This window comes from Trachemys scripta, chromosome 2 (genome assembly GCF_013100865.1).
Source record: "Trachemys scripta elegans isolate TJP31775 chromosome 2, CAS_Tse_1.0, whole genome shotgun sequence".
Lineage (NCBI taxonomy): Eukaryota > Metazoa > Chordata > Testudines > Emydidae > Trachemys > Trachemys scripta.
In genome coordinates this window covers 36,366,579-36,379,478 of record NC_048299.1, presented here as the reverse complement: position 1 = coordinate 36,379,478, position 12,900 = coordinate 36,366,579, and the positions used below count along the sequence as shown (strand labels likewise).

Genomic DNA, 12,900 nt, shown 5'->3' with positions numbered 1-12,900 from the left:
AGCTAAAGAAACCATTTACAGTACATCTTAAAGTAACAGGAGGGCTCTGTTATTAGAAATAAATTAAGTCAATGATCTATGACTCTCCTGGAAGTCGAACATGGAACTTCAGATTCACTTGATTCATCATCATCATCAAAAACAAGCAGAAAATATTGTTAAACATACATATATATTAACTGCTTCAGCTGCTGTAACAACTGCTCAAAAGAAGAAAATTAAACTGTCTGATGACATGCTCTAATCTTCAATTTGCTTTGGGTCCTTTTTTCCCAGATACGGAATAACCAGAGCAATTTTTTCTCATGGTAGAAACAAAGTGATGGAATGTGTACAATATTTTATGATGTTCCTTATATCATTTCCTTCCTCTAGCCATTTGAAATCCTTGATCTTTGTGTGTAATACCTTCTTAAAAAAATGTTGGGGGGGGGGCTCAGAATTGTTTTTCAGAGTTGAAAAAGACAAGGCACAAAACTAGAGTTTGTTGGGAATTTTCCAGTGGAAAATGCCATTTTTGTAAAATCAAAATTTTCTGTGGGAAAACTCCATTTTGCTAGAAAATGTCTATTTTTCCAATGGGAAAGTAAAAATGATGGCTCCCTGGTTGCTCACCTGGCTCATCTCAATTCCACTTTCTGCCTGCAGGGAGAAAGTACAATTAATAAGAACCTTCTAGATGGACAGCCAACAAGCCAAAACATTCTGTTTCATCTCCCCCCAAATGAAATTTTTTTGGAAATCCCTTCCCATGAAAATTTCACCTTTTTTACTTTTTGTTCCAATTCAGGAAGGAAAAGTTTTCAAAAATTCTAAAATTTTGCAAGAATGGATTTCCATTCTCCAGACACTGAAAAACAAAGAGTAAAAAGGGTTGTTATAAAAGCTAACAAAGCTGGTCACATTTGTGCCTCCACTGTACATCACACAGGGAAGCAAAAGTATAAATACAACCAAAACTGAACAGCAAGCACAGGAAGCATAGCAGAACATATAATCATGCCCTCTCTTGAGTATGGTAGAACCCCCTCCATATGAATATTATGTGGCTGCAACTCTACAGGGTGAAATCTAGACTTCAGTTGAGCCAGGCTTTCTTGCACAGAGTTCAGGGGAAGGTGACTGTAGGTGCGGAGTGGCCTCTCTAGGTGCCACTGTCCTGTCCGAAACCAAGGAATTTTCCATGCAACTTCCCCAAGTAGTCTCTGGCCCACTCAAAACACTGGACGAATGTGCCTAATTATCACTGTCAGCATTTAAATTGTGTAAAATTTATAATCAACCCCCTGTCATGGTCCAACAATCATCTCCTTCAGAAAGGGAGCATGGCTTTTCCACATTGTTTGTAATAGTCCTTCCACAAGACAAATGGTAGCACAACAGCCAGTGAACCCTCCCTCCCATTCCCCATCTTAGATTGTTCCTTGAAGAAAATGACAACCTACTAAACTATAACCCCACTGATGGAGGAGCAGCAAATATCCTACCATCACTGAACTGAAGCTTAAAATCTTTGTATTTGCTTCCTAGATATCACAGTGATAGACACAATATAGATTAGATTTGGATACTGTAAAGAAGATTTTCCAGGAAAGAATCCCTCAGGAGTTCCTTCAAAGCAATTTTAAATTCAGCTCTGTAGAAAAGTAACCACCCACCTTCTCTTCCCCTTTTGGGATAATGTCTTGAAAACTCTGAGTTGAAACTTTTTGTAAGTCATTTTACCACTTTCTCAGTTTTTTTTCCTATAGGATGGGTTGATGGGTTGGAAAAACATATCAGCAGTCTTCAGTTTTATGGTCTGTTATGATTTATAATGTGTTTTCACTCAAAAGGGGATATTATAAACTTCAAAGAAAGCACTGGTGATATAGCATGGCACCTACTGTATTGCATATTTATTTATTTAGGAATATTGGATGGCTGGGCAAAATCTTCAATAAATGTTATCTGAAACGAGCCGCCCTATTCATTTTTTTGTGATTTTTTTTTCCTGACTCAAATGTTTTTATATTTAGTCTCAGATCTTTTCCTTAACATCACTGGTGTGTAAGAGAACATGATTTCATACATGAAATATGAAAACATAATTACTGTACAATATTCTCATTTGGAATGGATCCAGGAGCGAGTCCCATGGCAAACTGGTTAACTGATGCTTTATAAATCAAACCAAGTGTTTAAAAAGCATTATACAATTTTGTTAAATTATAGATTGTAATAGTGATAAAGTATTTCAACTGCTACTATAATCAGAGAGACAAGGTGAGTGAGGTAATATCTACTGTGTAAGCTCAAAGGCTTGTCTTTCTCACCAACAGAAGTCGGACCAATAAAAGATACTATCTCACCCACCTTGTGTCTCTAATATCCTGGGACCAACATGACTACAACAACACTACTTGGTTTTATAATCAATGTTATAATGACATTCATGTTGATGAAATTTTAGTTACTGTTCTGAATTAACTGAATGCACTAAGTATTCAGTTTCAACCTACTAGAGGTAAAATATAATTCACATTAATACATTTGCTTATTACAGACATTGACTGATATATTGCCACCATTGTGGAGTTTTCAATACTGACTCGATAATTTAGTTTACAAAGCAAACCCTATTTCCTTCATCTAATTTCAGATTTCACTGTTTCCTTTTACTATGAACATTTTCTTTCATTTGCAAAAAGAATGGTTACAGTCTTTAAAGTACTTCCATAGAACATCAGTATGTTTAATGATTGACTTATTGTATGTAATATGGAATAGGCAGTGTGCTTTTGCTTCATAGAATCATAGACTCATAGAATATTAGGGTTGGAAGAGACCTCAGGAGATCATCTAGTTCAACCCCCTGCTCAAAGCAGGACCAACACCAACTAAATCATTCCAGCCAGGGCTTTGTCAAGCCAGGCCTTAAAAATCTCTAAGGAAGGAGATTCCACCACCTCCCTAGGTAACTCATTCCAGTGCTTCACCACCCTCCTAGTGAAATTATGTTTCCTAATATCCAACCTAGATCTCCCCCACTGCAACTTGAGACCATTGCTCCTTGTTCTGTCATCTGCCACCACTGAGAATAGCTGAGCTCCATCTCCTTTGGAACCCGCCTTCAGGTAGTTGAAGGCTGCATCATGTTATGCTTTTTGCTTTTGCTGGTCTGGTAGGTCTCTAAAGAGTCTCAAAAACGTGTTTAAGATAGAAGGGGGGAGGGGGAAAGAAATACCTAAAATGTGCAAATACCTGGTTGGCAGACAATATTAGTTCAACATATCCCTTTACTGCAGTGGTTAGCAAACTTTTTTACTGGTGACCTCTTTCACATAGCAAGCCTCTGAGTGCGACGCCCCCTTATAAATTAAAAACACTTTTTAATATATTTAACACCATTATAAATGCTGGAGGCAAAATGGGTTTTGGAGTGGAGGCTGACAGCTCATGACCCCCTATGTAATAATCTCGCAACCCCCCCAGTTTGAGAACCCCTGACGTAATGCAGGAGTTCAAAACCAACTTTTTGCTACTTAGACTTGTGGAGTTCCAACAAGAAAAATGTGTGGGTTCTTAAGTGCTTTCTACCCTCAATGACACAACTGGACAGGAGAAAGCACTAAAAATATACTGCAGGGAACCATTGAGCTTTGGCAAAAAAAATATGGACTAGATAATGAAGTCAGGCCTTCTATCTCAAACTGGTAGGAATCTGATGAACAGCATTGAAAATGTATAGCCTAATTTTCAAAAGTGCTGAACATTCGCAATTTCAACTGAAATCAATAGGAGCTGTGGGTTCTCAGCACCTCTGAAAATCAGACCACTATATTTTTAGGCTGTGAGTTTATCAGCAAGGAGTAAAAATCTTACAATGCCAATATGACACTTGGATCATGCAGATTGCAACATAATTTTGATCTGTATTCTTTTACTTACATTATGCAGCAGCATCTTATGAAATAATTAATGTATGCATTGATGAATGACTTATTGTTTTTTCAAATGCTATTTACTAAACATAATGAGCCAGATCTTCAGCTGGTGTAAAATGCAGTACCTCCATTAAAGTCAATGGAGCTATGCCAATATACACTAGCTGAGAAATGGATCCTGTGAATCATATATGTAATAAAATATCTGTTTAAAGTTACTGGGGTTAGTAGTGTTCTGTTGCATAATTAATCTGTAAAATCTAAAAATAATTGTTTTTTAAACTTTACCTTGCTCTGAAGCTGTGTAACTTCTCTTGCGAAAACACTGTCAATTGTGGCTGGCATCTGCTTATACAGAGAATTGGAGAGGTCTTTTTTAGCAGATCCTTTGTACTTTGCCTAGAAAGAAAAAAGACAAAAAAAATGCAGAAATTACTTCAAAAAGAATCACATAGTAACTAAACAAATCACTTTGTTTTACCCTGAAATAAAATGGTGCAAAAGAACATTTTACTGGAAAAGACCTAAATAAGTCTTACAGAGTAATTTAAGAATACACATTTATTTTCAAATCACTTTACATTTCAGATTAGTGGATATAATCCATGAATCAATGTAATGTACTTGATAGTTAAACTGAAGGAAGCCTTGAATGAGGCAAGCAAGGTCAGCAAAAAAAAAAAAAAAAAAAAATCTGTCACTTACTATTCACTTCTTGATCCAAAAAGCAAAATTATCTACATATTTTTAGTTTTCTGGAGTTTTGCACATTGTGTTCAGTGTTTCATTGTTTGTTTCTCCACTGAGACACTCAATAAGAGGCAGTAATTAACTTTCACTGGCGAATACAAGAATATGAAGACAACAATTTGTTTATTCTTTGCTACTTAAGATTTCTATATCACATATTGTTTTAAAATTTCTTGTTATTTCTCCTGTGTTTTCACTACAATTCAAAACTAACATTTTCTAAGCATCCTTATGAAAGCACAGAACACCCAATGGCAATTTTCTCACAGCAGAGTCTTGTGATGCGAGCTAGAAGCATAGTACAGAATTGTTGGCTTGCTTCTGTTTTTGTCTCTGAAGCCAAGTATGTCAGGAGCATGAATTTTAAATTCATAAAACAATGTCAGATACTATCTTTAAAAGTAATCACTGATATCAGGAATATGCCATCTTAAATGCATTATCATATTTAATTGACATGCACCAACTGGACCATGTCTAATTATTTATTACTCTGGTTATTCCCATGATTAATTGTTTTTTAAAATTCTGCTAGAGAATTTGTTTTTCCCAGATTTTTTTGTGAGTTGAAAAAAGATGCCAAAATACAATATTAAAAATACCTACATTCTCCAACAGAGTCTACAGAACACTAGAGGTCAGCAATTTACAATCTTAGCTATCATTATCGTATTCAACCACTGCAACAAAACAAGTTACCTAAACAGCACTCTAAAAACCTTCTGAAACAAAAAGCAATTTTTTTTTACTTTTGTTATATATTAAATCTTTAAGGGTTCTTTTATTAACAATCAGCAACAGCCAGTCGCTGTTTGATACTAGACAAAATAGCACATAACAGCTTCACATATATTTGGCTTCTATAGGCTATTTGATGTCTTATCTCACTTATGACATTTATGTTTGTCAATGAGAAAATTCAGAATAACTCCATTATGTTTATTCCACTTGTGAGTTATCCTACCTATTCCTGACACATGAAGATAAATGTCAGTAAAGCAGCAAACATATGCTTTTATATTTGATCTTGACTTACAACTAATCGGCACTGAAGTTTCAGAGAAAATATATGGAATGTATGTGAATTATATAAAAATCTCAGATCAGATATGAATAACTGGACATAGTTCATTATATACAAAACATGAGGAAACCGAGGCACCCAGAGGTTAAGTGACTTTGTCACAGTCACACAGAGAGTGAGTGGCAGAACCAGAAATGGAACCCAGATCTTTTGATTCTCAGTAATATGCTAACTCCTTTTTGTAAGGCTCCCTTCCGAGTTTTCACTCTCTACCCCCAAAACAGACAAATATACATTCATGCAACAACATGCCTTCAGGAACATTTCTTCCTAGTGCCAGGACATAAGTAGTTGTCAGTAAGTGGTGGTCTAATCAATTCTGAAATCTATATTTTTGGCTCAATAGCACCTTGCATATATGTGTGTATGCATGCATACATCTACAGACTCACACAGACTGAAAAATGTACCTAACACTCACTGGCCAAAGGACTGAACCTACTTGCCAGAGTGAAAAATATGCCACTCCCTGACACAAGTAACACGCTCTCCCCGAAATGTAAAGAAATAGAATACTGTCAGAATTAAGACATTACTTCAGCTGATGAACTCCAGAAAGAATAAACCCTTTAAAACAGGTTCTGTGGTATGTTTAAAGAGTTTCTTTCTGAAAAACTGAATGGCTTGGGCGGGGACGAGAAGAGAGACTGGGGAAAAAACAAGGGGGTGGAAGTTGAAAAGAAATTTAAAAAGTGGGGAGTACAGAAGAGGTGAAATCAACTCCCCAGCCCAGGAACAGTGAGAGGCTCCCACTCTCTCATGTCAGCCTAAGGACTGGAACAGCCATAGCTCCTGCACACCAGTGACTGGCTGGCCATTTGTGCTACCCTCTGCAGATTAAAAGAGGTGCTTTCTATGGCATGTAAGGGGGCACTACATGGCAACTTCATCCATGGTCCTTCTCCCCACCCCAAGTAGCATGGAGGGACCTTGCACAGGTACTCCACATTCCACATAAATTTTGTTCTATATGTATAGTATGTAATTATAAAACTATTTACTGGAGTTTGAGTTAAGATAGAAAACTTTTCCACGGTGAGTTCAAACTTGGCCCATAATAGTTATAGTGTGCAGTTAACAGTTGATGTTCATTTATTTGGTCTAGTAAGTATGGAAAATAGGAATTGGAGTCCTTATACTTGGAGTTTATTACCAGGTAAGTGACTATATGGTCTTATGCAAAGCCACTAGGGAGGAAAGATGGCCTTGTGGTTAAGACAATGGACTAGAATTTGGGTTCAATTCCCAGCTCAGCACAAACTTCCTGGGTGACCTTGAGCAAGCCACTTACCTGATCTGTGCCTTAGTTCTCCACTTGTAAGATAATATTTCCTATCATCCCTTTCTTATTCTTTGTTTGCTATTCAGACTGTAAGCTCCTCAAGGCAGGGACTATCTATTTCTATGTATCTGGATAGCACCTAGCACAATGGAGCCTTAGTCATTACTGTAATACAAATAAAGACTTCTCTTAGTCCATCCATCCGTGAAAGGGAGTGTAACAGGGCGGTCTGTCACTTCAAGGGCTGGGCAGGGAGCAACTGGCGCCGTTCTGGAGGGAAGCCCAGCAGGTGCAGGGAACGGGGAATCAGCTGACCCAGGAGGACAGCAGCTAATGACTGGATCTGATTCCCACAGGAGGATATCACTGAAGAGCCCAACTCCATGAGGGAGCCTGAGACCAGGAGACAGCTTAGTGCACAGTCTTCTGTGGCTGCAGCAGAAGGCTTCAAGAGGGCAAGTCCAGGAGGTCCAGACCCTTTAGTTACTGGAGGCCAGAGAGTCCCACAATTCCCATCAAGAACAGGACTATTGCTTTTCTAACTGTTCTATATTTCTTTTTGTTTTGAGTTGGAGAATAAACAGAGCCCTCGGGTAAGGCCATAAATAGAACCAAGCGTGGCTGATTGTTTGTCCCAGGCTAATGAGCAGGTCCATCAGCTCACAGAACTATTTACATTTAATGTTTGTCAACTGATGTGGGGTCCTAGAAGAAAGGTATTATACAATTCTAAATTAGCATTACACACTTAAACTGCATACAGTGACACTGCTATAACCCACTAAAACTTTTGGATTCTCTTGCTATTTGATATAAATAGACTCCCCAATCCGCCCCCTCAAGAATCGCAATATTCAGCTTAGTGGGCTTTTTTCTTGGAAACCAAGTACTGAAGAATATTTTGCAATCTTTTATATCTTACCTCAGAAATAAAAGCACTCATATTTTTCACATGTTTTAACTGAGGGGTGTCAGATACAAATGTGAACTTGCCTTTAGATTTTTCATACTCTTCTTTATAGTGGATCTACAAAGAGAAAAAATTAATTTAAATTGACCCTAAAAACAGAAACAGACAAAGGTTACCTTTTAGATTTATTCTACTCATTCAGACAGAACACTAAAATACTGTGCCAAGTGGCTTGTAAACACCACATCATGTAACAAAGTAAGCCACAGAGAAAAAGCACTCAGGTAACATCAGATAGAGGAGACTTACAACAGCAAGAAGATCAAGTTATAACAGAAACTCCAACTTGAGCACCTAGATGATGTAAAAAAAAAAAAAAAAAAAAAAAAAAACACAAAACCTTTGATATGACATGAAAAAGACAGGGTTGTTTGTTATACCTACAGTGTATTGTCACCCACTACTTGCAATTCCTGTAGTATCTTTAAAGAAAGGGGGTATTGAAGATAAAGTTTTATCTCCCTGATTTCACATCAAAATTATTAAAAACAGGCTCTAAATTTTTATACATAAACCTTGCAAATACAAAAGCTTCATTTTCCCACAGCACATGCAATTACAGTTTTTATGTATCCAAGATCCATGAATAAATTCTGAGGGGCAGGTTTCAAAATGTTATCCCCAAAGTCTCTAACATTTGAAGTCAAGGTCTTCTAGACAGCTGTGTAGTGCAGTTGTCAGACTGTTCTTGAAGGCAGAAAAAAAAATCATAAGCTCATTCCTAAAGTCTTTTCCACACACACAGGAGATCGTTTTTGCTACCAAAGTATGGTGGAAGGTGACAAAACAAAGCAATGGTCCTCTTTCCCTAAAGTAGTTATTTCAGAAACGCAACAAAAATAAAGTCTCAACTCATACTTTCCCGCGAGAAACCACCACATCATAGGCTTTATCATGAAACAGATGACTAACAAATATTTATGTTATTGTTGCTGCGGTCTGAGTTAATGTTTTGAGTTACGGTGTGATTGCGAGGAATGTGTATGGTGTTACTGAATATGCTGGAGATGAATGGGACTTATTTACAGAGGGACAGAATATGTTAGTGAAGATGGTGAATAGAACGTGTAAGGATTAAGGTACATTTAAAGAAGGATAGCTTAACTGAACTTTCCTTGTTTTAAGGAAGTGTGTGGATAGGTATTCCCCTTAAGCAACCTTAACTGCTTGAAGTTTCTTTCAATATTGATATCAATATGGTTCAATGTAAAGTGAATTATTTAGACTTAAGCTCTTCTATTCATCTGTTCTCATCTCTCTAACCTCATTTTCACATTCTGCACTGTAGCACCTTGCATTTATGCACTGAAGACTTACTGACAGAAGCAACACAGCCTGAGCAATAGAAAATGAACATTTTCTTACCCCATAATTTCTGTTAGTAGCATCTTATGTCTGCTCCCCTTCACTCTGCAATTTCCAGACGCAGTTCAAAACTGCTGCACAGCATGTGCTGGCCATGCCTCCTCCCGCTTGTCACCAGGTGAGTCATTCTAAAACTCGTCTACAGATACTATCATCATCCAATGCTAACTCATTAACTATGTACAGCAGTGAACTGCCTGCACAGTAACTGTCCAACTAAAAAGCTGACCCCTTGGCTAATGAGCCATTAGAGAGGGTAAAACTGAGGGAGATGCTGCTAGCAGAAAGGACATTTTCAGGTAAGAAATATTCCATGATGTAGCCTGTGATGCTGGCAGGCCAGATGCCAGCTCTTGCTAAAACTGCATTTCCTAAAACTAAAACTCATATCTGGAGCCCAGACCAGTTCACTTGTGTGTTAGTTTTGCTCAAAATAAGTAGTCTTTTGACTATTTGAGAAACAGTCTTTTAAGAATGTATTTAGTATTTAGACTGTATAAAATGTTTGTAAATTGCTGTATGCATTAATCTCACTTGTAATGTCAGTATTCCGTGCTAAGAAAATATGTAAGTTTTGCTTTATAACTTTGAAAATGTTTGCTCTGAACTTGTGAACCCAGGCATGGGCATCATCTTATGCTCATCCAGAAGGACTATCCAAGTCAGATGGGCCATCAAGAAATACTGCAATAAAAAAGGATTGGTTAATGGCCCTATCGCACCCGGAATATGCTGTGTGCAAGGAAGTTCATCCTGTGGGCTTGGAAGCTGAATGAAGGAAATCAAACAAAGTCACCGGAAAATTTTCCATCTTTTTGGCTGTTTGAACTCTGACAGGGCCAGAGACTCTAAACTGAAGCCAGAGATCCCCAGGGGCTGCCTTCCGGGTTTTCCCTAACAGGCACTTTGACTTGACAGATCACTACAACTCTGTCACTCTTAGGAATTAGATGGTAACTCACATGTGTGTATATATTTGCTTACTTTAACCTGTAAACTGCTCTTATTTCTTTTTCCTAGCAAATAAACCTTTAGATAGTTAATTGCCGGATTGGCTACAGTCGCTGTCTCCGGTATAAGATCTAGGCTACCAATTGATCTGGGGTAAATGACTGGTCTCTTGGAACTAGAAGCAACCTAAATGTGATGTGATTTTTGGTGTAAGACAAGTGACCATTTATCACTAAATCCAGTTTGTCTGGGTGGCAAGATAGACTGGAAAGTCTAAGGGGACTGTCTGTGACTACATGGTAAGACTGTTACAGCGATCCAGGAGTTCACATTTGTTACTGGCTTGGTAAAATCTCATTATAGAACATACCACCAGTTTGGGGGTGTCTGCCCTGTTTTTGACAGTCGTCCCTGAGGTAGGCACTCACAGTCATGAGCCACTCCAGACACTGTGACACAGCCCAGCATCACCCACCATTCTGTTACATCTGGGTAGGTTTGAGCAATGAAACAGAAGTAGGGAGGGATAAGGAGAAAGTAAAATAGAATGAGAGAGAAAAGAAATCCTCCCGCCCATGAAGTTTGTTCAAAAGGCAATACTATTACTGGGTCGCCTCCTGCAGCACCTTCCTGCCGAAGGAGGCCTCTGCAGAAGACAGAAATTCTACTTTATAGCAATCTGATAAAGGTGTTAACTGATGCCCATGTGGCTAATCTGCCTATTTCAGTGGTGAAATCATATGCTTATTCGACCCACGAAGCTGCTATAGATCTTCTGGAGTATGCCTTGCTTCCTTCTGGAACAGAGATGCCTGATGCCTTGTAGGCCTGCACAATGCATTGTCTGATCCATCTAGCAGTGGTTAACTTGGAAGTTCTGAGTCCTTGACACTTTGAATGGAAGGAGACAAACAGTGCACCTGACCTTCTAGCAGATTCTATCACTTAGTGTAAACGGATCTATGCTTATTCTAAATCTTCAGTACTCTTCTGATGTCTGCAGTGTGCTTGTCAGTCAGATGTTGTGGCCTGGGACAGAATGAGGGAAGAATAATCTCCTAAACGGCATAGGAAGAAGAGTTCCCTTTTAAAAGAAATGATTGCAGAGTTCTCAGTATCACTTTGTCATTATGGAATGCACAGTAAGGCTGACAGATCCGACACTCGTCTAACAAACATAATGGCAGGCAGAAAACAGGCCTTGATGGAGAGATAGAATGCCAATGTTGAAGTCAGAGGTTTGAAAGGGTGAGCTGTTAAGGCTGTGAACACCAATGGTAGGTTCAATTTAGGGAAAATTGGTCTGACCACTGGTCTGGCCTGTCAGACTGCTTGACGAACCTGGATACTTGGATTACTCTGCCAGACAGCAAGAGGATCCTGCAAACAAAACACTATTAATGGCTGATATCTAGTATGCTATGGAGCTGGGCTGAAGGTCTGTCTGGGGTCAAATTCAACAGTTTTTATTCACACCCTCTTGGAGGAAGTCCCGAATAGCTGAGATCCCTGGGGGATGGGATCTCATTAACACAGTTCCCTAACTCACACTCAGTCAGAGGTAGTGGCTATGGGTCCTGCTTGTCTTCACATTCCCTCAAGACTCATTTAAGGGAGGATAGGGACCAGTATCCCCAAAGGGATCTTATCTTTGAGGTCCTGTGTTGACCCAGGATTTACCCCCTAAGTTGTTTGAATTAAGTCCTCCTTCTCCTTAGAGTCTCTCCCTATTCTGCTCTGTGTCTCCTGGTTTGGTTTTTCTGTGGTGGAGTCACAGCTACTTGGAAGGGTGGGGACCCCATCATGCCTGTTCCAACTCAGAGGTCCAGGTTCTAAGAGTGCTATGGTCAGCTGGTTGGGAGCACGCTGGGCATAATTCATTCTCTGGCAAGCTTGGGAATGCTCCCTCACATAGGAAGCACCTTTTGGACTTTGTCCATGCTTGCACAGCTGCTCTGCCATGCCTATAAGGGGACAGAGCAGCTCAGCAAGGAGGCACTGCAGCGAAAGCACCACGTCTCTATGGCCAGGATTCTGTACAAACCCTGAACCAGGATGGAGGCTTAGAACAAAAAAAGAAGCTTGATACTGCCCGAAAATGGTTAGAAAATAGAGGTAAAGAAAAGGATGGGCGCAAACCCATTGCCGCATGGCTGCTGCTACAGAGGCAGAAGATCTGGCAGCAAGCAGGAAAAAGAGGCATGTCCAACTTTCGCTGTGCTACAGCTTTGAACTGCTTCCAGAAACTGCAGACTGGCAGGAAGCAGCCCATATGTAACATAATTGTGGGAGATGCTGGGCTGCAGAAATATCCAGCTGATTTCCTCTCTCATTCAATCTTTGATGGATATTGCACATTCTAAGACAATGTTCCTCAGAGGTGACCTGGAAGAGTCATTTCTATGAGTGTAGTTTAGTCTGCAGGCAGAATCAATTCTTGACCTTTCAGAAGACAGCCAAAAAAGGTGCCAGTTGCAATGTTGTTTTGCATGATGTAGGTACTGTCCACCAAGAAGTGGGCTGGACAACAACAAATTCATTTCTGACAGGCAACCATATAACTGTGAGATGG

The 12,900-nt window shown here is 39.1% G+C and overlaps 1 protein-coding gene across 13 annotated transcripts in view; it reads right to left on the bottom strand.

Annotated features, from left to right (window-relative positions):
- Nucleotides 1–12,900, bottom strand: part of NEBL (nebulette) — a 402,354-nt gene that overhangs the window by 99,785 nt on the left and 289,669 nt on the right. For 10 of the 13 annotated variants that reach the window (XR_004644415.1, XR_004644416.1, XM_034760313.1 and 7 more), the window contains exons 3-4: nucleotides 7,965–8,069; nucleotides 4,215–4,325 (exon numbers count right to left, since the gene is read on the bottom strand). The exons of 2 other annotated variants lie outside the window; for them this stretch is intronic. Coding sequence is in view for 9 of the 11 variants with exons in the window: in XM_034760313.1 (XP_034616204.1) it covers nucleotides 4,215–4,325; nucleotides 7,965–8,069 (216 nt within the window). In the remaining 2 variants the exon portion in view is untranslated. The remainder of the gene's footprint in view (nucleotides 1–4,214; nucleotides 4,326–7,964; nucleotides 8,070–12,900) is intronic. One more of the 13 variants, XM_034760307.1, reaches the window with a different exon arrangement.